Genomic DNA, 25,355 nt, shown 5'->3' with positions numbered 1-25,355 from the left:
GCATCACAGTACACTATATATGGGCGCATCAATAAACAATGACTTTTTTTAACAGTTTACCGTTCTTATTTATTTTATGTGATAAATAGTATATTATGTTCATGCAGATTTAATACTAAATTTATTGAACTCGTTGAATAAAACAATATTATGCTTGCCAGAGGCACGCATGATATGATTTCATTCAACTCCCATATTATAATAAATATAGTATTAAACCTACATTCAATTTAATATCCTCTATACATTGTATCTTTAAAGCATCAAACACAATAAAAATCCAATTATACATGTTCAAACTTTATTTTCGTTTTCATTTTTCCATCTTTACATATTGTATGTTTTTTGTGTGCTAAACTGAGCAAAAGTTTGATTCATGATTTTAGCAGCAGTTTTCTCAAAACCTTCATTGATAATAACTATCATAGCACTATACATATGGTGAATACATGAATACAGTTTTTGTTAAAATACATGTACAGCAAATGGACTTTTTAAGTCCCTTATAAATCCTCTGTATATCTTTATTATATTAGCTTTTCATCTAGATTTCAAAATTCTCATTTTACATATCCCATTATTAAACTTGAAATCTGGTCAAAACAACAAAACTTCACAAAATGAAAACATAACACAAAAGATAACTGTTAACAATTTCCAACTTCAAACACAGCCTCATGATGCACTGGTGTTCTTATTTTCATTTTGGTGTTTCATCCATTCCTCAAATTGTTGCTCCCTTTTCTTTTCTAAGTCTTTCATTTTTTGAGTAATTCCGGTCCGCCGATATTCGGCACGTTCGTCCAGGTATTTTTCTGTGATTTTTGTCCTGAATTCTTCATTGTTAAACCTTAAAAATAGCAAGTGATTAAACATTACGTATATGTTATGGAAAATGACTCTTTTTCAGCTTTTAAAGCTGAAAAGAAGCAATACAATGCCGAAATGGTCAAGTGCTTATGGCCGACCAATTTTAAATCTTTTTACCGTTGTGGGTTCAAATCCCATGGATTCTTTTATGTGATGAAGCTAATCAGATAGCTTACCAAAGGTTTGTTGTGCTACTAATGTGCTTGCTTGTGCCTAAAACAATGCACTAAGTCTCAACTTTGTTAATCCAAAAGCAAAAACATAAGATATGGAAGATATCATGAAATAAATGAGAAACATTTGTATTGATAGCAAGTGTGGAAATTATGAAGTGATTAGTGTAGATAGAATTCAAGATATATCCAACTTGCCAGTTTAGGTTAACCAATTATTCATTTTCTAAGTGCTAAAAAATGGTAGTCATAGTTATGTAACTTGCCCAGATCATGTACTTTGTATTGATTAGTAAGTGTGTAATTCATGACGCCATTGGTATAGGTAGAACTTAAGATAAATAAATCCATCTTGCTGTTACAGGTTGACCTTGTAAGAACAGACCTACAGTTTGGTTACTACATGCCCAGTGGCATAATAAAAATCTGACTTTGGGTTTCTAAGTTTTTTAATAAGACTTTTTTAAGTTCAGTATATAATCTATATAACAGAGCACAAACACACACATCCCCACTTACACTTGTGTGACTCGCTATGTGCATCACAAATGCTGCTGTGGCATACAATATTTTGAAAATACTAACCAATTCAATTGACATTTCCTCAATGTTTTACTTGCAGATTGACACTTTATGAAGAAGAAAAAACCAGCTTTTGACACACAGTCGTCGAATCCTGTAACATAAAACAATTCGGATAGCAAATCATAATAACCATTATTCTTTTTCCTGGCTATTCCCAGCTCATTTTCATTTCCACTAATTTTTATCATCACTGAATCTCTATTTTGACATATTACAAACTACATGTATAATATTTAAAATTAAATATGGTATAAATGCATGCGAGGATATGCCTTTTTGAGGATGGGAGGAAATTGTCCACCCTGATAAAAATTGGCAGGATTTATGTCCCCTTTGTCAAAAGTTATATGTAAATAAATGTCTGGGGTAACAAAACTCAGTTGATTTAAATAAGGGAATTGTTTGCATAACGAAAGATGCAATATATATACAACAGTACTAAGATGAATTATCATGCAAATGTCGTCATCATAAATCAGGATAGTCTTGTTTCCAATGCCCTTATCTGCCCAAGTTGAGATTATAATATAATTATGGTCCACAGAAACTTGGCATTTCACCAAGAATAAACCTTTATGTCCAATAACCCAAACATACATACAGTAAACTTAACTTGTAGTGAACCCAAAGCAAATTTCCAGTTATAAGGAGCAATAATTTTGCCAAAATTCAGCCCTTCTTTTTTCAATATAAAAATATGGTAAACTAAACATTTATAAGGAACTCGTATTTTAGTCCAAATTAAATACAAAAGTATCACAAGATACAACCAATTCAAATGTTCAGTCTCATAATAGAGAATATTTACATTAAAATCACATAATTCAGGATGCCTAAATATTAAATACTCATACATTGGACTATGCCTCATGATGCTGAACCGTATAACAATTGTTCTAAGTAATACAATGTTTCACTATGGAAAAGTGTTTTAATTTGACTATGACCTTTAACCAACTTAATGTGCAACACTAGCAACATTTTGTCTCAAGATGGCAAAACTTTCAAGTAATATTAAGGTCCCTCCAAGCATGTAAAAGCAATGCTTTGGACACAATCTTTACATTTAATCATCTCTGGTGAACATTGCAAACATTAATCAGTCATTGATTGTGAACATTTTTGATAATCCCTCACTTTAAAGTCTATAAAATTGTCCATACACAACCATTTTCATATTTTATGTGATATTTTACATCTATGAGTGACCTTGACCTTGACCAAAGGGACCTGAATTTAATGAGCAACTCTCTAACTCACACTGGTGAACCAAATTCACAATAAAACCTTGCATGTTTGAAGAAGTTTTTCTCCAGACAAGCTTTTATCCACTGACCTTTAAGTGTGACCTTGATCTTTGACCTTGAGACCTTGTTCAATCACTATAGTTCAGGTTGGTGATCATATGTACCATCTTTACTTAAAATCTATCTTTGCATGAAGAAGATATGCCACACACATGCCTCTTCCTAATCAATTAAGTTTTTGAAATTTTGCATTGTAAAATAGCTTAATTTGGAAACATATTTGGTACAATATACCGTACCTTTTAATGCTTCCTTTCAGACTGAAATGAAGTCAGTTACATCAGGGAGGCCTGATAGTTCCAACACAACCAAAATTGATTCCAGTTTGGTGTTGCTTTTAATAAAGATATTGAATTTTTTTGTGGCAAGTAAATGTCCGTGTGACAATATCGCTAGAATTACCTGTACTATAATTACCTGTACTATAATTATATCATATGTTAACATTTAAAAATTTGCCACATTACAAAGTTTAAAATCAATCAAAATATTTTGTCCTTTTCTTTCTCAAGATTATGATTCGGAGGAAATTATTGGGCCCCCTTTTTTACAAATTTGACCAAACATTTCTACTGACACATTACATACAATTTAGGCAAGAAGTGACCCAGAGTCCTAGATATTGTTTGACATACAAACACACATGCATCACATGGTTTAAATTATTAATGTCCCAGGGAGTTCACTATAAGCTGAGTTTACTGTATTATGAAGAGTTTTGTGTATAAATAGGACATGATTGTCATATTCTCCACATAACTGTAGTATGAAGAACTGTGTATCATTCAGGGTTGTCATAATTATTTTTTCTAACGTTTGTTTAGAATTTGAGGCAGTCATTCTTGTTTTCATCAAATATAACAAAGAGTGTTTTCTTAGTTTCGAGGCGGCCCAAAATGCATTTGAGACAGCCTTTTTGGTCTCCTGCCACCTCTAAATGATAACCCTTATCATTCTATATCATCTATAAAATAACTCACTGAGATATAATTAAGAAGCAGTTGGCTAGTAAATAGTACAAGTAGTAACTGAAACAAGAAACATGGCAATGCCATGAAACCAGGTTTTCAATTATCACCATTGTAGATAAATAATTATGTTGTATTTGAAATACAAATACAAGCAACAAACAATGTAACTATGTGCAATGTAAAACATGACTAATGTAGGAGGAATTGAGCACAGAAGAAGACTAGTGTTCTCTATATATATTCTGTATAAGGAAAAAAAAACAAAGGGCCATAATTAGGTTAAAAATTATCCAATCATAAAACCCCGACAATATGTGCCAGGGCACTTGATGACAAAGCTTCTGTGAAAGTTTGAACAAAATCCGTTGAGAAATGTAGGAAGAGTGCAGCACAGAAGAATTTGTTCACTATATATTCTGTATAAGGAAAAAATATACAAAGGGCCATAATTCGGTCAAATATTATCCATGGTTCATACCAAATTCTCAAATCAAAATTCAAGGACTTTTCAAGGACTTTTCAAGGTAAAATTGTCATTTTCAAGGCATTTTTTTCCCGATTGATCTTATTTAAAATTATACTTTTACAACCATATCTGTGATATACATTTTTATTGCAATTGATCTTATTTAAAATTATACTTTTACAACCATATCTGTGATATAAAACATGTAAATAAAACATGTGTATTTCAATTTAAGGTTCAAATGACTAGAATTGCAAAACAGTGACTATATTTAGAAAATCAGCAGTCAGTAGAATATATGAACACCAAAACTGTAACATATAGGTGATTGAGTAAATTCACACAACTCTATCTAGTTTTTCCTTTCTTTTTTGGATTTCTCTTCCAATTTCCTCAACTTCCAGTTTCTTTTCTTTGAAGCCCTTTCTTAGAATGTTTGATTCAGTCACAAATCAATGATTACTAGAAGTGGGTGGGGGTGGTATTGTCATGGGGATGGCACAATGTTATTATTTGAATCAGATCTACTGCAATTTTCAGTTTTGACATTTATAGTTCCTTCCTGTCTGACAAATGCAAGGCCACACTTCGTCAATGACGACTTGATGTCTAGATTTTTTAGGTGCTTTGCACCCCTCGCATGCGATGTTAATGCACTCTCTCCCATTTGCGACAAATCGATGGTTTTCATACACATGGTACATTGTGCTTTTCGTGGGTCTTGTATAACTTGTTTTACCCAACTGTATTGTTGAAGCCATTTGAGCTGAAACGTACATTTCTTAGTGTATTTTCCCATTTTTTACTTCGCAATGGAAGCTGACATTTTGTACACAATTTGCGATGACGTCATACACAAGTGCTTGTTAAAATTCGTGCCAAAACCGTAACGCTGGCTAAACACTACTAAAACAGATCCAAATGGGCGCACTCGATCGGGCTGCCTTCGTTCACATGTCCGATTTGTAGCGGAAAATTTGCCTGACCTTTACAGCGACAGGTTTTATACCCTTTTGGATTTTCAAGGCATTTTACCGAAATTCAAGGGGGTTTACTGAAATTCAAGGACAATTTTAGTGTTTTTTCAAGGCAACCCTGAATTCAAGGACTTTTCAAGGTTGAAACCAAATTCAAGGACTTTTCAAGGCCCGTGCGAACCATGTTATCCAATCACAAAACCCCGACAATATGTGCCAGGGCACTTGATGACAAAGCTTCTGTGAAAGTTTGAACAAAATCCGTTGAGAAATGTAGGAAGAGTGCAGCACAGAAGAATTTGTTCACTATATATTCTGTATAAGGAAAAAATATACAAAGGGCCATAATTAGGTCAAATATTATCCTATCACAAAACCCCGACAATATGCGTCAGGGCACTTGATGAGTAAGCTTCTCTGAAAGTTTTGTCAAAATCTGTTGAGAAATGTAGAAAGAGTTGCGCTCAGAAGAAATTGTTCACTGTATATTCTATATAAGGAAAAAAAACAAAGGGCCATAATTAGGTCAAATATAGACCAATTGCAAAACCCTGACAATATGCGTCAGGGCACTTGATGACAAAGCTTCTGTGAAAGTTTGGTAAAAATCCGTTGAGAAATGTAGGAGGACTTGCGCTCAGAAGAAATTGTTCACTATATATTCTATATAAGGAAAAAAAAACAAAGGGCCATTATTAGGTCAAATATTATCTAATCGCAAAACCCCCGACAATAAGCGCCAGAGCACTTGTTGACAAAGCTTCTGTGAAAGTTTGGTCAAAATCCGTTGAGAAATGTAGGAGGAGTTGCGCACAGAAGAAATTGTTCACTATATGTTCTATATAAGGAAAAAAAACAAAGGGCCATAATTAGGTCAAATATTATCTAATCGCAAAACCCCGACAATATGCGCCAGGGCACTTGATGACAAAGCTTCTGTGAAAGTTTGGTCAAAATCCGTTGAGAAATGTAGGAGGAGTTGCGCACAGAAGAAATTGTTTACGCCCGCCCGCCCGTCTGCCCATCCGCCCGCCGACATACCTCAATCTAATAACCAGTTTTTCCTTCGGAAAACCTGGTTAAAAACTGGAAGTTCAATAATCATACCCTTAACATCATCAACACATAATTTCCTAGACTCCTCTCTCATTCTCTTTGATATCAGCTCATTTTCTAGTACTCGCAAGGTTCTGTCATCTGGGTCACCTGTTTCAAAATGATAAGAGGAAAAAAAGTATAAATTTATTGTCATGTTCTGAATAATGCTAGAAAACAAATATGTAGAACTTCTAGACAGGGTTAGTTTAATTACCCCAAAGACAACTAAGTATCACAGGTAAAGATTAATTTTAAGTTTAAACAGAGCATAACTACCTTTTATCTTTCAGACAAAGATTTCAAAACATAATTATTCTTGTTATAACATAATAACAAAACATGATAACAAAACATAATAATACTTGTTATACCATGATAACAAAACATAATAATACTTGTTATAACATGATAACAAAACATAATAATACTTGTTATAACATGATAACAAAACATAATAATACTTGTTATAACATGATAACAAAACATAATAATACTTGTTATAACATGATAACAAAACATAATAATACTTGTTATAACATGATAACAAAACATAATCATACTTGTTATAACATGATAACAAAACATAATTATACTTGTTATAACATGATAACAAAACATAATAATACTTGTTATAACATGATAACAAAACATAATTATTCTTGTTTTAACATGATAACAAAGCATAATTAAACATGTTAATGGATCACATTTACATGGGGCTGGACTGTCTAATTTAGGGCAAGGTTAACTTGGAGAAGGGCTGACTTGCACTGGACATGTTCATAAGATATAATTCAGGTTTAAATTGTTCAAAACTTCTTTAAAACTGTACTATGTAAAACATTAAGTTATTAACCAATCATTCTTTCCCACAAACAATTGTCGGTTGGTATATATTGAGTGATAGAGTTGTGCTCTACGTTGGCTCAATAGGTAGAGCGTTGGACTGTGAAATGGGCGACCCGGGTTTGATTCCCCGAAGGCGCAGGTAACTTTTGTGATTGATCATGAAATCCTTTCTACTATACCTCTGCTCTGGCATATACAGAAGTTTCAGTTCCTTGCGAAAGAGTATGCAACTAGTACTGCTTTACAGGCTGCCCAGGATCGATACGGTGGTTGAACTGTGCTCTGGTGAATTCAATGTGGGCTTGTGGCTTACTGTGGTGATCCGGAGTGAAAACAACCAACACCACCACCACCACTGCAAGCTAAGACAGTAGACAGCTTCAAATCAGCGGTATTCCATTTGGACTAACTCATCTCTCCCATTGATTATACTTCTTCTTCTTCCAATATACTGGCCACCTTCAACTAACTGAAGTTTACTGCCAGGTTAATGCGCCAGATGGAAAGAAAGAGTAAAAATAGTGAGGAATATATACAGTGCAGGTTAAAAACAGACAAGAGTGTGGTTAAGATATAGAGTTGGGACAGATGAGTATGGATTGACTCAACTGTACCGGCTCACGTAGCATCCAGAGGTAGGCTGTTCCAGTCTTTGATGGTGCGTGGGAAGAAGGATTGTTGAAGGTATTGTGTACCGCAGAAGGGAATCTTGTAGGATAGGTTGTGTGAATTTCTTGTAGATGTGGAGTTGGAGGGTATAAGTTAAGAGTTGTCTAGAGCGAGCTTGTTGTTGATGACTTTGTAGAGCATGATCAGTCTGGCCTCCTTGCAACGTTCTTGTAATGATTTCCATTCTAGGTCTGCAAGCATGTCTGTGACGTTGGACCTGTTGTGGTACTCGTTCTTAACATACAGTGCAGCACGTCGTTGGACCATGTCTAGACAGTGTATGTCTCCCTTCTCGTGGGGGTCCCAGACAGTGCTTGCATACTCCACTGTGGGGCGGACTAGAGCTTTGTAGGCCGTTTCTTTGGTGGACGTAGAGGCGATGTTAAGGTTTCTTCGCAGGAAGCTGGTGGTGCAGTTGGCTTTGTTACAGATGTTATTTATATGTTGGCCCCAGGCTAGGTTGTCATTCAGGGTGCATCCAAGGTATTTAGCTGATGTGACATGCTCTAGAGTATGACCATGAAGAGTGTAGTTGTGGCAGATTGGCCTTCTTTTCTTGGAGATGGTGAAGACTTGGCATTTGTCTGGGTGGAATGACATTTTCCATTCCTCTTCCCAGACAGCTAGTGTGTCGAGGTCAGCTTGTAGGGTGGAACAGTCAGATTTGTTGGTGATGGCAAGGTAGGCCAGCGTATCATCTGCAAATAGTTGGACGACTGCATTGAGACCCTCTGGGATGTCATTTATGTAAGAAAAGGAACAGACTCGGGCCAAGGACTGAGCCCTGTGGGATGCCGGATTCTACAGATACTGTATCTGAGGTTACCCCTTCCAAGACTACAGATTGTTATCGGTTGCTTAAGAAAGCCTGAATCCACAGGTTGGTCTTGCCTCTGATGCCATAGTGCTCCAGTTTGTGGGATAAAAGGCTGTGACATACTTTGTCGAAGGCCTTGGCGAAGTCCATGATGAGAACATCAGTCTGTTTGCCATTTTCAATGTTCCGGGTTATGTCATCTGTGAATTCAAGAAGCTGTGTTTCACAGGATCTGCCCTGTTACATGTTGAACAGTGTTGAATGGCCCTGCCACATACAATCCAGATCCAGAAATACTGTATAATGCACTGAATAAGAGTATATGTTAATCCTGGACACATTTTTCTACATTTTATTTTACTCTCGAGTCTTTAAAAAGTTCGCTTTTTTATATAATCCAATGTCATTTATACGAAAATACAAATCCGAAAGAGTTACACTATCTTAATTTATGTAAATTCTTCAAGTATACAAATTGTCAGTCACATAGAATAATAGTTCTGAAATAAATTATAAATATTTTACTTATTACCTAAACCTTTTGGCCCACCACTCATATGTGCGGGTAAAACAGTAAATTCATCGGCATGACTTTTACCCTTCGAAGTTTTTTCCTCCATTTTGTCGCTTAAATCAACAAAATAGAATTAGGTGAAAGAATACTAAATTATTTTAATTTCCAGAAAACACCGCTAAATGCTAATTGACTCGGATTGACAAGAATGTCTCTTTTTCTAATATCAAAAAGAAAACAAGTTGTGAGCATTTTAAATAAAAAATTATATTTAATATACTTTAGTGGTCTGAGCACAGGCGCTAGTCACATAATCAAATATTTTTCATAATCGGTCTTTATATGTATATTATATAGTATTATATTGCCCATATAAAACTTTAAAAAGTTTGTTTCAAGCACCTGTTGGTTGAAGCAATTCAAATAAATAAATATATTTATACTATAGTGGGTGAAGAGATTATCCCGACACATAGATCTATAAACCAGACGCTTTGTCAATCAATTGTTTTAACAATTTATACCCACAATCAAGCACATATATATATGACTTGGTCATCTAGTAATATAAGTGATCTTTTCTAATTTGGTAACTTTTTTAATGTTTTCATGTTAATTAGCCGCATCTAATACGTCCCAAAATATTTTTATTACAAACTTAAGAAGGTATTTTATTTGCCTTGAAAACAGGTCACTGGCCTCGGGAAGAAATAGTTGAATATACAAAAATAAATATATACTCCCTCTGAAGGACAATAACCTTCTCCTCAGAAACCTGTAAAATATTGACTATGATAGATCTCTAAATTATTTATACCGTTGCTGGACATCGCAACACCGTCTTAAGTAATTATCTTTGACTTTTATGTTATGCAACATATGCAGACCTATAAACGTTTACGGAGGCTCACGAACCATTCTGTTCTTGTATTTTATATTGTATGATTGAGACTGTTCCGAAGTATTTTAAATTGAAAAGCTACAAATTCTCTCACGCCCGCAATCTCCGATTAATCTGTATTCAATACTCAACAAGCAAATGTAATGGAATCATTGATCCGTTCAGGTACGTATATTAACGTTAATATACGTACCTGATCCGTTGGAAAATATGAAAACACTGAGATGATTTAAGGGCCAACATTTTGCAGCTGTCATATTTTAATAAAATATTATTTAAGCGACACTGTCATTTTTGTCCAATATGGCATTCATTACTCAGGCTAGGTGACCACATTGTTCTCAAATCATATGGAGCAATATTTGCTCTTTATATTTATCATTATTTGATATAACTTTTTTGTGTTTTGTAAATACAGTACTCAATGGTATCTTTGGAAACTTTAATTAACATTTCGGGATAGTCAACTTCAGCATGGATATACATATATATATACATTTGAACAGTAATTAATACTAGTAATTGGTGAACTATATATGTTTTGTAAACCATTTCTTGGTATGAGAGTGATATGTTTTGCTACAGCATGTGCGTGCTATATACTGAGAGTGTTCTTTTTCTGAGATGGTCACAATTCCTAGTGTGGACCATTGTACAATGTGTATAGGGGTCATAATATTATGCCTGGTTAGTCAATATATTCTTTTACAAATAATGACAGGGGTTCATTTTCATTAAAGAATGCTGACATTCCGGTCATAACGCTAAATAGTAAAAGTGGCCGCCTATTCTGAAAAAAATGCTATAAGTGTAAAATACTGAACAAAATGTGGACATAAGCATACGTGAAAGAAAATGACTTGAACACTATATAATATAATATAATATAATATAATGATCGAAATAGTGTAGAAGTTGTTTAAATATATTACGCACCGAATGTGTGCTGGAGGTAAGATTCCCCTAAGTTTACCGTATGATTTACGAGTTATGAATATTTTTATGAACTAAAGCTTGGTTATTAGAAGGGCTCTTTTTCAGAAATGAAGAAACTCAGTAATAAATAATTTTGAGATCTATGATATCATCCGTATTGAAAATGTTTTGCTATTGGTCATAGTTATGAAACAAATAATAACATTGAACTGTTTTGCACTTCCTTGTAATACTATTGCACTATTTCTACGTTAGTTTTACATTCCTGCGTTTCCAATATAGGCGATTTAAAGACTTTGTTCTACTTTTTTTTTATTAAATCATGTCAACATTCTTAAAAAGATAAATGACATACATTTAAAGCTCTATTAGAGGGAAGTGCAAAACAGTAGACCTCTTGGGGAGATATATTATCAAAATGGTGGTAACAGCGGAATTAATCACATAATAGCAACATTTAAGGGACTTTTGTTGGCGGCTGCGGGGGTGGGTGAGGGATGGGATTCAATGATGAAGTTACTATATAACCATTTATTTGAAGAAAAAAAAACAACAAACGACCCCCCCCCCCCCCCAAAAAAAAAAAAAAAAAAAAAAAAAAAAAAAACATGACATCTTTTACATATCAGTAAATCAACTACCAATGGGAAAATATTTTTCATACTAAATGTATTGAACAATATATTACATAATCTTTCAAGGATTTGTTCAATTCGTGAAAAATGATAAGAAACAACAAAGTAAAATAAATTTAACCAAGAGATAATATCAATCTTTACTTCAAAAAAAGCACGGGTGGTCTATTGATATAGTACATATATAGACCACTGTTTTTGTTTCTACAGCAAATTAATAGGAAGTTTAAATCAAGCCGGTAAGATAAGCGCCAAACACTCCAGTGGTTTATCAATATTTAAGACAAAGGTTTGATAATATAACTTGCATGAGTTTATAATACGAGACAAGTCGATATTAATCCGTAGATAACGCAATCAATCTGTCACTTGACTGGCACGATTATATACGCATGCAACACCAAACGGTTACTGTACCAGTTGAAGTGATGTGACTATAATACTAATTAACTTTTCAACTATTTTGTGAAGCATTGATAAAGAAAGATGAGAATTTACTTTTTATTCAAAGCGATCATTATATTTATAAGTATTCAAAGATATCGATCAGGTAAGAATTCGTTTATTTCCCCTCCTTCAAATTATTCAGATATGGCGATAATAATATTTCTATAATCTTACTGAATGTTATTATTCAAGACTACCAATCCCGATACCAATTTTAGATTTATATCTAGTCCTTATTTATCATGATCCATCATCACCTTTACAACCCCCTCGTTGTCGTTGTCTTGTCATCATTAAGCTAAAAATATCACACACGCAAAATTATTGGTTCTACTAAAAATCTTTGAAATATGTATACAAATGTTACCCATACCTACCCATAATCACTTATCTGACCGTTTTCCTACTTAGAGAGCCTTATTCAAAATATCCCTTAAGTTTACAAAAGTTAGGGACTGTTTTTAAAGTTTGCCTAAATTTTCTTAAAAATATATATATTGGTTAATATCATCAAATAAAATATACTGATACTTTTACCGTGTAGTTTTAATTTTATTTAACTTTGAAAATATTAGGTACCATATTTATTTATAAAAATTGGCAATTTTTAGCCTTATTTTAGCCTATAAATACCTTCAATAGTTACTTAGTGCTCGCCAATTTTTTTAAGCCAATCACCGACGAGGATTTTTCAAATTTTCAGGTTTCAAATCTTAATAGAACAGATTTTATATAAACTGAACGTTTTATATTATAAAACGCAAGTGGGCGGAGCTAAGTTTCGAAGAGCGCTTAAGTGAAATGTACGCATGTGCAGAGTTCTTGTAGTTTACTCCTACTAATTAATATTTATGCAAAATGTTTTTTCCGTACACGCACATGTATTTCGTCACTACGGCAAAAAATTAAAAAAAGAGGTTCATTGAAATGAAAACAGGCAAAATAACAGTAAAAATGTTTTATTACTAACGGAACCAGTATCAATTTATAATTTCCAAATAAAAAGTTCACTTATTCCAACAAAGTATGTATGTAATATTTCTTACTTTTTATGTAAATATTACAGCCCGTGCAGCTGCAAAACCGAAAGTAGGGCGTTTTTATTAATTTTACAATATACTGCCATTAGTCCGAAGATGATATGTATATGACCATAATAAATATGTATGATGCATATATAATCAAGCTACAGGTTCATTTCAGCCCGAAAAATATGTCGAGGTGACGGGCGAGGCAAGACATGTCGATTTTTTGTAGCTTATTGTGAAGTTGCAGTACATGAAAATCGGGCACATGACAAATCAGCACATAAATAAAACATTCTAGTGTTCCGTGGTATACATCTTTTTTACGTGTCATACCTCCTTTCCTTATTACAATGAATTTTTTACTGCATTGTTATCCATCTATTTACCTAGACAGAATGCGAGAATAAGCTATGCAAAACATGTGACCCGAAAATGTGTACCGCTACCTCTTCCAAATATGGTTATACACATTTAGGCTATCGTGTGACGTCACACAGTGTGTTGGGCGGAAAAAAATGGGCGGAGCACTAAGCCGGTTAGAGTGCATATTGGATGTTCTTCGTAAATAAGAAAGCTACAGTCGCTTCGCAAGCTCCGCTCCTTTTTAGCTTTCTTATTTACGAAGAACACCCAATATGCACTCTAACCTATACATAGTTATATTATTAGAAATAAACCGTATTTCTTTCCAAGAGGTAAAATGTAAAAAGAAAGAAGGAGAAGTAAAGTTTACTCTTTGGCGTTTTTACAAACGTCCCTCAGTTTCATTTGATGCAGTTTACATTTATTCTAGCCTATCTTAATACTCGTATTCTTCAAAGCGGAGGTAATACATTAGGTGGATACCTTAAGTCAAATCAAGAAATGAGTAACTTTTTTTTCAAACCATTAACAAGCAAACAGATTTCAAAGAGTTCGGATAATCAAAATTTTATTTTATTGCTTTTATAATCTGTATGGCTTATCGCAATCAACGAATTTAAAAGTAGGAGTGCGTTTCTATGTTCCAGCGTGCTAAATCAATAGGTTGATATCGCACATGACAATCTTGTTTTATTGCTTATAAAATTTGGGGGTTTCCCTCATTGATTCATGAAATATACTGATATATTTAATATAAGAAAGTAATAAAGTAAGCAAAATATAGTACTCAGCAGATCGTGCGGTGACTTTGAAATTTTGATACTACTACTATGTAACGCTATGATTTTTTCCGAAGAGTTCCAGCTATATGAACTCTTTGTATTCTGTACTTGATTGATCGGAAAACACTTCATGTGGGGCTCAAGATAAACATTTCTAACTATTTTTTTTATATTTTCTCTGGAAAAAATTGTTTACTCCTTACATTTGTGATTGGCAATGCAATTGCACCTTTGCATATAGCTAGATAAAGCATATACTATTATGTTAGTAGTGTGTGATAAGAGATAATACTTTTTTAGGATGAATGACATCTTACAGAAACAATTGAAATGAAAATTATAGATAAAGTATGCTCTCAATTTAAATACATGTATATTTGCATTTGACCATTTATGAAGGATTAAGACACCATGTCTGCCCATATATTCTCTAATTCATTTTCCAGTAAAAAAGATAATTTATTTTAACTCTACGTTGGATCCATTAAAATTGAAATATGATAAATTTACCTCATTGGATGCATATGATTGATAAAGTAGTTATATAAGAGAGATATAATTATGGTTGAAATACATATATTTTAGGATTAAATCGCACATTTTGTAAGTGTAGAAATTACCATTAAGATTCTAATTTAGATTAAGAAAATAAATATAAACAAATCAGTAATGGCCAATGTGTTTGATGTTTCATTTGCTCTCCGTCTGTTTACTCTCTTTTGCAGACGAATTTGAAACCGGATAACCTAAGGATATATTTCTTAGCTTTGTTTTTAAACTTACAAACGATTCGATTCTGACTTACATTTATCATTAAAAAATGTGTTAATTTTTTGTGTTTGAAAGGGGGATGATTGACTCTAGCTTATTACTTGTTTGTTATTATATTGCAGAGACAGACATGATTAACAAGACAACTTACTTCTGTAGATGCCCTAATAATAACTTCACATGTGCAACTGGTAGCATTTCTTGCGTGGGTGGTGATGATATCCATTGGATAGGTTTTCGGTATTTTGGGTTTGGACATTTGGAAAACGGGAATAATTGCAGTGCAATAGGTATTTATTTTTGAAAAGTTGAATTTTATCCATAGGCCTAACGTCATTCCTCCATTTTATCAGACCGATACAAAACAAATAGAGGATATTTGTTTAGTGGAATATATTTCACCGAGTCAGCAGCCACAAGTGATATATAAACCTTTTCTGTTCACGAGGTGAAATATATTTCGATCTAACTCTAATTTAAAAAAAATCTTTTTATTACATGCGAAGAAACGTTTTAAAAAGGCATTTTAACGTAATTCAAAATTGAAAGAGCACCAAATTATAATGCCCTACATATATGACGTCATTTACGACGTCACGTCCTAGTGCTGTGCTCGCTGGTGTTTCACCGAAACAACGTAATGGGCTTAGATTCAAAACAGTAAAATATCAAATTAATATTTTCACTGATTTAAATGGTAAAATATCAGTTTTATATTTCTCTGATATATTTCTATAAACCACCGAAAAGCATGTAATAAAATGATTTACACACAAAGAAAAGGGACAATCCAGTCTCCAGTTGCACGCCTCCAGATGAGCCAAAATACTTTAAGAAAATCTGATAATAACGGTAAAACAATTCCAATAATTATTTACATGTTACGTGCGATTATAGACTTAATTCGCTGTAATTATCACCATATTTCAAATGCGTGATGCTGTTTTTGCATGGTCTTGACTTTTTTTGGTGTAATTTGCGTGGCTTGTAAGTGTCGATTGCAATATGCAAATTACTTTCTTTGTTTTACTTATATTACAATTTCTAAATTTCATGAAAATAAGCAAATGTATCTGGAGGCATGCTGACTAGCACAAAGTGTCATTAAATAGATCATATGGAATCAGTTGCTTTTTATCTGAAATATCAAGTGTTTAACTTACGTCGAAGGTGTTCAGATCTCAGCTCATGTCAACAATTTGGTTACCTAAATGTTACTGATAATAATGGATTATAAAGATTTGTTGTATGTTTCAAACTACTTTCAAACTGTTTAGACCTATCTCATAACCGAGAAAAAAGTTCAAAGACGAATACATGTATTTACGGAAGTGTCCTAGTGCCAATTCAACATGTTCTATAAAAGATAACTCCTACGAAAGACTTTGTAAGTCCTACGTTGGACTTTATAACTCCTACGCAGGAGATAAAAAAAACTAATTAGAAGTTTGAAATTCCTACATAAGAGTTTATAAGTCCTACTTAGGACTTTACAAGTGTTCCTCTACGTAAGAGTTATAAAGTCCTACGTAGGAGTTATAAACTCCTAATTAGGCTTTTTTATCTCCTACGTAGGAGTTAGAAAGTCCTAAGTAAGAGTTAGAAAGTCCTACGTAGGAGTTTAAAAGTCCTACGTAGGAGTTTAAAAGTCCTACGTAGGAGTTATAAACTCCAAATTAGGCTTTTTATCTCCTACGTAGGAGTTAAAAAGTCCTACGTATGCGTTAAAAAGTCCTACGTAGGCGTTTTAAAGTCCTACGTAGGAGTTATGAACTCCTAATTAGGCTTTTTTTATCTCCTACGTAGGACTTATAAAGTGCTACAAAAAGTCCTACGTAGGAGTTATAAACTCCTAATTAGGCTTTTTAATCTTCTACGTAGGAGTCACAAAGTCCTACGTAGGACTTATAAAGTCCTACGTAGGAGTTACACACTCCTAAAAAGGCTTTCCTGCGTAGGAGTTTTCAATTTTTATAGAACACGTTAAATTTGCAGCAGGACGCTTCCGTATGAATTTGTTTAATGTATCCAACACCTTATTTGGATAGCAGTGCGATGCATGAGTATAGGGAATAGTATGTAAAATGTCTACAAAAATATAAATTTAAAGTTTTTTCTTGTAAGATAATAATAAAAAATGAAAATATAGATACGACACGTACCAATATGAAAGAAACTTTTTTTCTAAACGTAATTCAGCAACAAAGTTTTCAGAAGTTAAAATGTAGCATACTAGCATGTTATATGTTTTGTATTGATCCTGTTTATTCCCATCATTTCCCCTTCAGGTTTTAGATCAGCTGTCTTGTCGTTGATTTTCCTTAATTCTCTTTCTGATATAATATATGAAACATTGTTTCTAGGTCATCATTAAACCTCCAGGCAAGGCTACGTTGCAAATAGATTGGCCAGTGCCTTGGGGTATGAGTGATGTTGAAGTCTTACTTTTTCATTAACTCTTATGTACAGACTCAATAAAAAAGAGTCTGCAATTTTTCAAGTATTTTTTGTGTTAAATGCTCCCAAGGGATAACACTTTATCAAGAGTGTTACTCTTATTACTCCTATTACAAAATGAACCAAGTGAAAAAAGTCATCAGATTCAAGTTGTTGTTTCTTTTTTTTCTAATTTAAGACAGTTCTACGTTAATTCCTAAACCAAACGACACGGATATGATACGGAACTTCACAGTAGATATTATGGGAAAATATTCTGGACTTCAAAATGCGAAAGAAACAGAAGATGTTCATGTCAAATACTTCTACCCGAACCAAAGTGCATACTTCATCGCGAATTATGACTGTATTCACGAAGATGAAGATGATGGTAAGGAATGTTGTACTTTAACAAACTGTTTGTTGCAGTATTAGTAAATACATGCTGTTGTGTTATGAAATTGGTAAAAACAACACTTTGCATTGTTTTAATTAAAATAAAACATATTGTTTGGTAATATTTATCTCAAACATTTGAGTATTTAATGACTATATGTTGGAAATTAACGGATATAGAAGTAAACCATATTTTTTTTAATTTATTCCTCAACGGTATGTGTACGTACATTGTTAAATCACAGCAAAAGACGGCTTGAATATTACCTTTCTATTCTCAATGACTGGTGGTAAGACAATCAGTTACAACTTTAGAGGTTGTAGGAACGAAAACATTATTATTTTAACATTATTTTTTATATTTTCTCTGATATTTTTAACATATTTAAATGGAACAATTGACCACTATGTTTTTCATGCATGCGAATTACCAATTGTACGCCTTACAAAGTAATTGAAAATAACAAAATGAAAATATTTGTTTTTATAGTTGTGAATTTCTTTAAAGAATTAACGCTAGAAATAAGATTGATCAACTTATGTTGCATATAAGTTTTAGAAAATAATAATCGATTAAATAAAATACGAAAAGAAAAGGGGACAAAAATATCTTCTGAAAATTAATCAGTCTCAGCTAAATATTGCCAACAATATTCGCCAAAGGATTTGTCTTAAACATTCTTTTTGAACTGTCTCTGTAACAGTTTACGATATAATTTGTTTTAATTGAACTTCTTTAAAACATTGTTTTTTTTTCTCACACTTTTACGAAGTTCTGATGAAAGACAACGTATCATTATTTTTCAAGCTCTGCAGTTTGATCAGAAATGCAATTACCATAACACGGCTTCAAGACTTAGTTTGTGGAGTGTAGAGTATCCACGTGAAAATATAAGTACAAGTATACGGTCTTGTTCCTGCAATCTCACAATAACTTCAACACGCTTGTTATTGCGAACGTATGACAACAGGCTTGTGGAAAACCAATTATTGCTCTTGTCAAACAGAAACCAAAATTGGACAAAGAGGTGGGAAATGGCAAGAAGTATTAAAGATATGATAAACGTTACTGATTTAGGTCCATTTTCAAGCGAACAATTTGTACTTAACTGGGAGAATAATGCCCTCACAGGGGGGAAAACTATGGATAAGTTTTTAAGGTTAAAAAACAAAATATTTTTATTTTTAAAAAATTTTGCCCAAAAAAAAGCAAAGGGAAATTAAACATCGAAAATACTTTTAGTCTTAACTTCCCCCCTTATATTTTCAAAAAAAATTAAAAAAAAAAAAGAAAACTGCAAAAGAATGAAAAAAAAAATTTATAAAATATAATAAAAAATTTTCAAAAAAAGTAAAAAAGTATTTTTCTATTTTATTAAAGGGGGATTAAATTTTTAAAATACAATTAATAGAGTAAAAAAAGACATTTAATGTATTTTGGACTTATATTTTGAATGGCCGCCCAAAAATTTTTCTGTAAATTTTTTTTAATGAAGATTTTGCCTTATCTTTTCAGTTTTGTAATGGAAATAACAACATCTTCAAATTCCACAAGTCCCCGACAACATTTACAAACCAGCGTTAACATCTCCCTCTGCAGCTTTAAATCATTCACGTTCACCGTCAAATAATTCGTCTTTGTCGTTGTCATATACAACACAGAATACTTCAAACCTAACACAAGCTGTAAATGTAACATCAATGCCTCTAGATATACGGTCTACAAAATCATCACAACACGCATTTTCAATCGTGCAAGGAATGTCATCTGTTAACCCAAGTAGATCTAATGGTTTATTGACATCGATTACTTCAAATATATTTTCGAAAACCCCTGCCGGTCAATCCGTCACACAGACACAAAAACCTGGAGATTCAAGCAAGCCAAATGATGGAAAAGGTTATTTTTTAGATTTCAACTCTTCTTTTTATGAAATCTCCACATTGACTGTAATGCAAATCTCATAATATATCTGGAATGAAACATGTTTAATACATTAACAGAAATGTAGTGCAAGGGTAATTATCATACATGTACTAATAAATATTCATATTGGTACCATAGTTCATTTACAATTATAATTTATCATTTTTATAAGAGGTGTTTGTACTCGTTGTGTTTATCACGCTTTTTTGTAATGAAAAAAATCCCAAAGTTGTTATTTCCCACTCATGTTTTTTAAAATTTTAATCAAATTTTAAAAAAAAAAGTCAATTTTTTGAAAATTTTTTTGCTAAAAATATGTGTTAAAGGTATTAAACCCCAACAACCAGACTACATTTACGTAGCTCTATGTGTTTTTATGCCATTGACTCTTTTTTTCATACAAAAATCAACATTTTTTAGAAGGGAAAAAAATCGCACCGATGTTTTTCTTTGTTTAAGAAGCAAATATCTATACAAAAGTTTATTAAATTTAAGTATTTTTAAAACAATAGATTTTTAAAAAACTTTTTTATCCTTCTTTTTTGTACCACCACACAAAATTTGTATATTTATTTTTTTCCACATAAAATTTGGAAAGTTAATTGGGAAATTTTAGGGGAGTACATTTGCCTTGATATTTCTCATTCTGTGCTGCATTTTCTATTGCCTGAAGAAAAAACAAGTAAGTAATGCTAAAAAGATATTCCTAACTTAAGAGGTTTTTAAAACGACATAATTTGATAGAAATAACAATGTCTGATCCCTTATGAGATCGTCGATATTGTACATTTGTACAAATCAAGTTACAAGTGAAATTTAGAATATCTAAACAAAATGAAAAAGATCGATTATATCATTTTGTCAAATTTATTTAAAGACATGTATTTTGAAAACATTACCCTACATTACGCTACAAAAAGATAGACGATAAACAATATAATACGTGCTTTTACAAATGAAACCCTAAAGTAAACACCCTTTGCGAAATGCAGAAAAGGTTCTTCAGATTTCTAATCAAATTGTAACAAATACTTATGTTGTAACATGCTTAGTACACTTGATCACATTGTTTTGCATTTTGGTCGTCATTTTTGTGAATTGTACTTTAAACATTTCCAAACGTGAGACTGCAAATACCTATACATATTCAATAAAAATTTTACACCCCGATAAAAAAAAACAAAAAAAAAACACACACACAATGCTATAAAGTCCCCACGCTTTTTAAATGGCAATTTATCTTTTTGAGGTACACGTCTAAATGGTGCTCTTATCGGCAAAAATAAAAGCTTTATTATTGAGTATGTTGAGTAGTATAAGTGTAGTCCGTGCAATAAACCAAATTCTGCACTGTTGCTATTAATGATATTCTATATTTTTGCAGCAGAGGACAGAACCGCAGAGAGATACACAACCAGGAAACAACAAGTTTAACCGAGACCGTGTTGTAAAAGACCTTCCGAATGAAGGAAACAGACAAAGCAAACTTCAAAGCAAACAAGCTGTAGAACAATCAAGCAATAATTCCATCACAAATAACTCCTTACCACCACTTCCAATGGGTCGAAGCGATATCATTTCGCAGAAAAATGAATTTGGTGCGCATCAAGGCTCAGTTGGAGAGAGGAAAAATGGAAAAGTTACGGCAAACGATACAGAAAATGCTAGACTGAGTCAAGATCTTCATGCTAAACTGTTTGAGGATATATCGAGGACGAGCAGTCACGATACTGTACCTTTAACGGAAAATACTTTTGATAAAAGAAACACCATTGGTGAATTGGAAAATACCGTGTCAGATTGTCAAGACCACGAACAAGAAAAGAAAAAGAAGAAGAAAAAGAAGAAAAAGAGGAAAAAGAAGAACACAATAGAAGCATTGCTCGATGAAGAAAATACTTCTTATGCATAGAAACAAAAGTGATGAATTAACTAATAATTTTAAATATCGTTTATTGATACTTAAAAGAAGTACATATACTTCCTACGATAGTTTTGTATTATATTTGTAAATTTCAATCCAAATATCAAATGAAGGCATGTCAAATGAACATATGATTAAAACGTATAAGTAGTTTGTAAAAAGAATTAATGTCAATATAAATGCTCAACCTGTCGGCTTCTTGGTTGCGATGCCTAGTTTCACCCTCCATGGTAAATCTCTATTCTTTGTACTTTTCAACTTATAGAAATTTTATTTTACTAGAATATTACTAGGAATGTTCGTTTTATTTGTATTTTCGTGTATCTGAGACCAAAATTGTTAGGATGTATAACTGAAATCCTCTTAGCATGCATGAAGTGTGTTAAAAAATCCTTACAACGATTTATTTACACAGTCATTCAAAATACAGGATGTTATGGTATTAGTGTATAAATGGCTGGAAAACATTCTGCTGGCGTTACTGTAATTAATTCAAGCGTTTTAAAGGATGTTTTTAACGTGGTTTTCGTATGACAAATATAAATCGTGAGATTTATGTATGCAGTTAGTTACGCTGGATAAAACGCCGTTTTAAATTGGGTCAAGAGCATGTGGAAAGATAACAGGAAAAACATTTTACCTAAATATGAACCACATGAAGAAATAAAAGGCCTTTCAAACAAAGATGTTGGATTGATTGGAGTGCTTGTTTAGATGCTACCTGGTCATGCTGGGTTTGGTTTGTCCTTATGTTGAAATATATACGTGCTAGTTACTTCTATTTATTAAAAATCAACTAGTAGACATTTCCGGCGATTCTTAAGTGCCAAAATTCCTTAAATTCACGTAATGTATTTGACCAGTTTTTTTAATTATTTCAGAGTATATAAACTTCGTCGGATAATACATTAAATGGTTAAAAAATGAATACATCGACTACAAAATACTTAGACAGTTTGAGAGAAAGTGACTTTCAATGGTTCAGTTAGAGAAAAGTGATAAATAGGGTTTTCTCGGACATTTAAAGTCTTACAATTTTAACAATATATACATCTTTGACAAAGTGCATAATTACGTTGAACATTTCCATCGTATGAATTCTAAGAAGCATAAACAATCTTTAAATCGCTTGAATGTGTCTTACAAAGAGCGGCATAAAAGGTGCATAATTGTCTTATTTTTTAGATTACATTTATTAAATGTTATTGTAAATATTATATCACGTTTTTTTCTTTTAGATGATAAAGTTTTTATTCCTATTCTTTAAACACTTAATAAAATAATTATTCATTCATGGAGTTCTTATTTATGATGCCGATAATTGCGCAAAATACTTCACAAAATTATGCAAGTTGGTGTAAAGATGCCAAAAATGACATTGTCGAAGTCTTTTGTGCATTACAACCTTTTCTTTGGCTAACAGTGTCAAAGTTTCAGTAAAGACTTTTTTGGATTAATGAATGCAAATACATAAAAATGTGTTTATTGCAGGGATGTGCCGATTAACAATATTCGTTACATTTTGAAGAAGTCACTATATAATAAAGGCCTATTTTTAATTGAATATAACATGTAGATTGTGCACTTATGTTTGTTTTCTAATTAATACTAATGTTACTATATATAGTAACAAAAATTATGGTATTTCAAGGCTATTATAGAAAGATCTTGATCATAATGTATTTGTGGGTGCCGTGCTGTTCATTATAGGCGAGTGATTGAATGAACGTGCACAATTATGTAATCAAATCTATGTGACTTTCAAAATAGCTGTTGGCGTTAAGAAAAGTGTATTCATTTGCCTATCGCAACTTTTCGTCATGCGCGCTCCGTCAAACTTCGGGTAAGGACCACTAAAACAATAGTAAGAATATGCAAAATGAATACAGTATTTCGGTCAAACCTTCGCCATGAGACTAAACATATAAGCAAAAAGTAGTTTGATGCTGGGCGTTGATGGCTAAGTTTACTCCAATATTTTGACAAAAATTCAAATAAATTAAGTAAATGTATAGATATAAAAGTAAACTGAACATTGTTTATATTCTAATTATTATTGTTGTAGAAACCGAAAACTTGTTGACATTAAATCAGACTTGTTTATAATTATACATCAGTGGGCATTTTTGAATTGATTATGATTGTAAGACATAATTTCAAGCAAAATTTTACAGAAATAGACTTTATTTTCCTTTGGATGTCAAATATATACATTCCTGAAAGATTGCACTGTCTGTTTTTGCTTACATCTAAAACCACTCGGTATAATAGCTAGGACTCTTTGGAATCCCTATAAAGTCTAAGGTTTTAATGAGAAATAGCAGAGGCGTTCCAATTAGTCACTTGCACACAAATGTCCTGCGGCCCTCAGGCCATTAAGGACATATTCGGGCGATCATAATGGAGATCAGCAACCAAGAATTAACCTCTAATTATAATTTATCTCGTAACATCTTCAAAAAGTCAATGCTCGTATATAATAACGGCTAGTATCAATTTGAATATAAAAAGTATAATATTATTGTACACTAATGTTTATAGTCTCGTTACAATTTGTACGTTTAAACAAATATAAAGTACAAATGACATACCCCTTGACGTTATCTCCTATTATACATGTATTATAAACGTACGTATTAGAATATCTAATTGTCAGATATTTTTTCCTTAGTTATAATTGTTCATAGATAATTCACCATGAGATCCTGATTGATAATAATAATAATAAAAAAGACGTCTATATTTGACACGATATATTCAATAACAATTTCGTTCCTTGGTGGCGTATTCATGCCTCCGCAGATTTGTGTAAAGCTAGAAACAATAGTTGGTAAATCTGACAGCTGAAAAATGCATTCCTATACATTTAATCAAAGATTTTTTATTTCCGACCTTTCGAGACAGTTCACACGCCACTTGTTTGACAAAGAAAGGTTTAGGTGACTTTCACCAACCTGGCTATGGTGTCTCTCGACGAAAATTATATGTACATGTAAATGCAAACATAGGTAACGCTAGTAAAAAATAGACATTAATATGACTTTTAAAAATTTTCTGCTTCTCAGATACAAAAATGCGTCGAGCATAAAGATTTGGGATGTATCATCATCTTTTGATCCTCTACAAGAGAGCAAATAAAAAGTACCACCGCACCCATTGGCACCTATTTATATTGACATTTATAATACTGCGCTTTACATAAGATAATCGCAACGTTTAACAGTTTTATATACACAGCAACCTGATCAAAATCAGCTGCAAATTAACGCTACGCATTAATTAGGATCTGAAGTGCACTAATAGAAAGTCACCTTCTCCTGACCTTTTAAACAGCCGATCATTGGCAAGCTATCACTATTTTGAAAGCGATGCGGTTTCTAAATTTAACTACTGGAAAACTAATAATAGGAATAATGGGTGGGAAATCTTCACGATTTCGAGGACAACATGCATATATGGCGTTGTCCATATAACAGGCAGGTAAACTGGCAAAATAATTAAAATTGAATTTTT

General features: G+C 32.6%; 2 protein-coding genes across 2 annotated transcripts; one reads left to right on the top strand and one right to left on the bottom strand.

Moving 5' to 3' along the window:
- Positions 1 to 284: 284 nt before the first annotated feature.
- LOC132714655 (uncharacterized) lies at positions 285 to 9,458 on the bottom strand. The gene is made up of 4 exons (XM_060697561.1): positions 9,315 to 9,458; positions 6,457 to 6,555; positions 1,629 to 1,719; positions 285 to 850 (listed from the first exon to the last, which is right to left on the bottom strand). The coding sequence occupies exons 1-4, from the start codon at positions 9,400 to 9,402 to the stop codon at positions 676 to 678; spliced, it is 453 nt and encodes a 150-aa protein (XP_060553544.1). The 5' UTR covers positions 9,403 to 9,458; the 3' UTR covers positions 285 to 675.
- Positions 9,459 to 11,974: 2,516 nt separating this feature from the next.
- Positions 11,975 to 21,890, top strand: LOC132714658 (uncharacterized). Its single transcript, XM_060697564.1, has 6 exons — positions 11,975 to 12,318; positions 15,282 to 15,449; positions 17,795 to 17,986; positions 18,999 to 19,036; positions 20,535 to 20,600; positions 21,303 to 21,890. Exons 1-6 carry the CDS (start codon positions 12,255 to 12,257, stop codon positions 21,828 to 21,830), a joined length of 1,056 nt encoding a protein of 351 aa, XP_060553547.1. The 5' UTR covers positions 11,975 to 12,254; the 3' UTR covers positions 21,831 to 21,890.
- The last annotated feature ends 3,465 nt before the right edge of the window (positions 21,891 to 25,355 follow it).

Source organism: Ruditapes philippinarum, unplaced genomic scaffold, assembly GCF_026571515.1.
Source record: "Ruditapes philippinarum isolate M1 unplaced genomic scaffold, ASM2657151v2 ctg5755_1_1_1_1, whole genome shotgun sequence".
NCBI classification, from domain to species: Eukaryota; Metazoa; Mollusca; class Bivalvia; order Venerida; family Veneridae; genus Ruditapes; species Ruditapes philippinarum.
Note: the sequence above shows the minus strand (reverse complement) of the source record. Positions and strands in the feature narration are given on the sequence as shown.

Bases quoted from the DNA above. Each gene is read 5' to 3' on its own strand.
- LOC132714658 (XM_060697564.1), top strand. From the start codon at position 12,255: ATGAGAATTTACTTTTTATTCAAAGCGATCATTATATTTATAAGTATT. The intron at 17,987-18,998 runs GTAAGGAATGTT...CTTGTCAAACAG, and splicing joins TCACGAAGATGAAGATGATG to AAACCAAAATTGGACAAAGA. The intron at 20,601-21,302 runs GTAAGTAATGCT...ATATTTTTGCAG, and splicing joins ATTGCCTGAAGAAAAAACAA to CAGAGGACAGAACCGCAGAG.
- LOC132714655 (XM_060697561.1), bottom strand. From the start codon at position 9,402: ATGGAGGAAAAAACTTCGAAGGGTAAAAGTCATGCCGATGAATTTACT. The intron at 6,556-9,314 runs GTAATAAGTAAA...ATTTTGAAACAG, and splicing joins TGGTGGGCCAAAAGGTTTAG to GTGACCCAGATGACAGAACC. The intron at 1,720-6,456 runs GTATGATTATTG...TTTATGTTACAG, and splicing joins ATGTGTTGATGATGTTAAGG to GATTCGACGACTGTGTGTCA.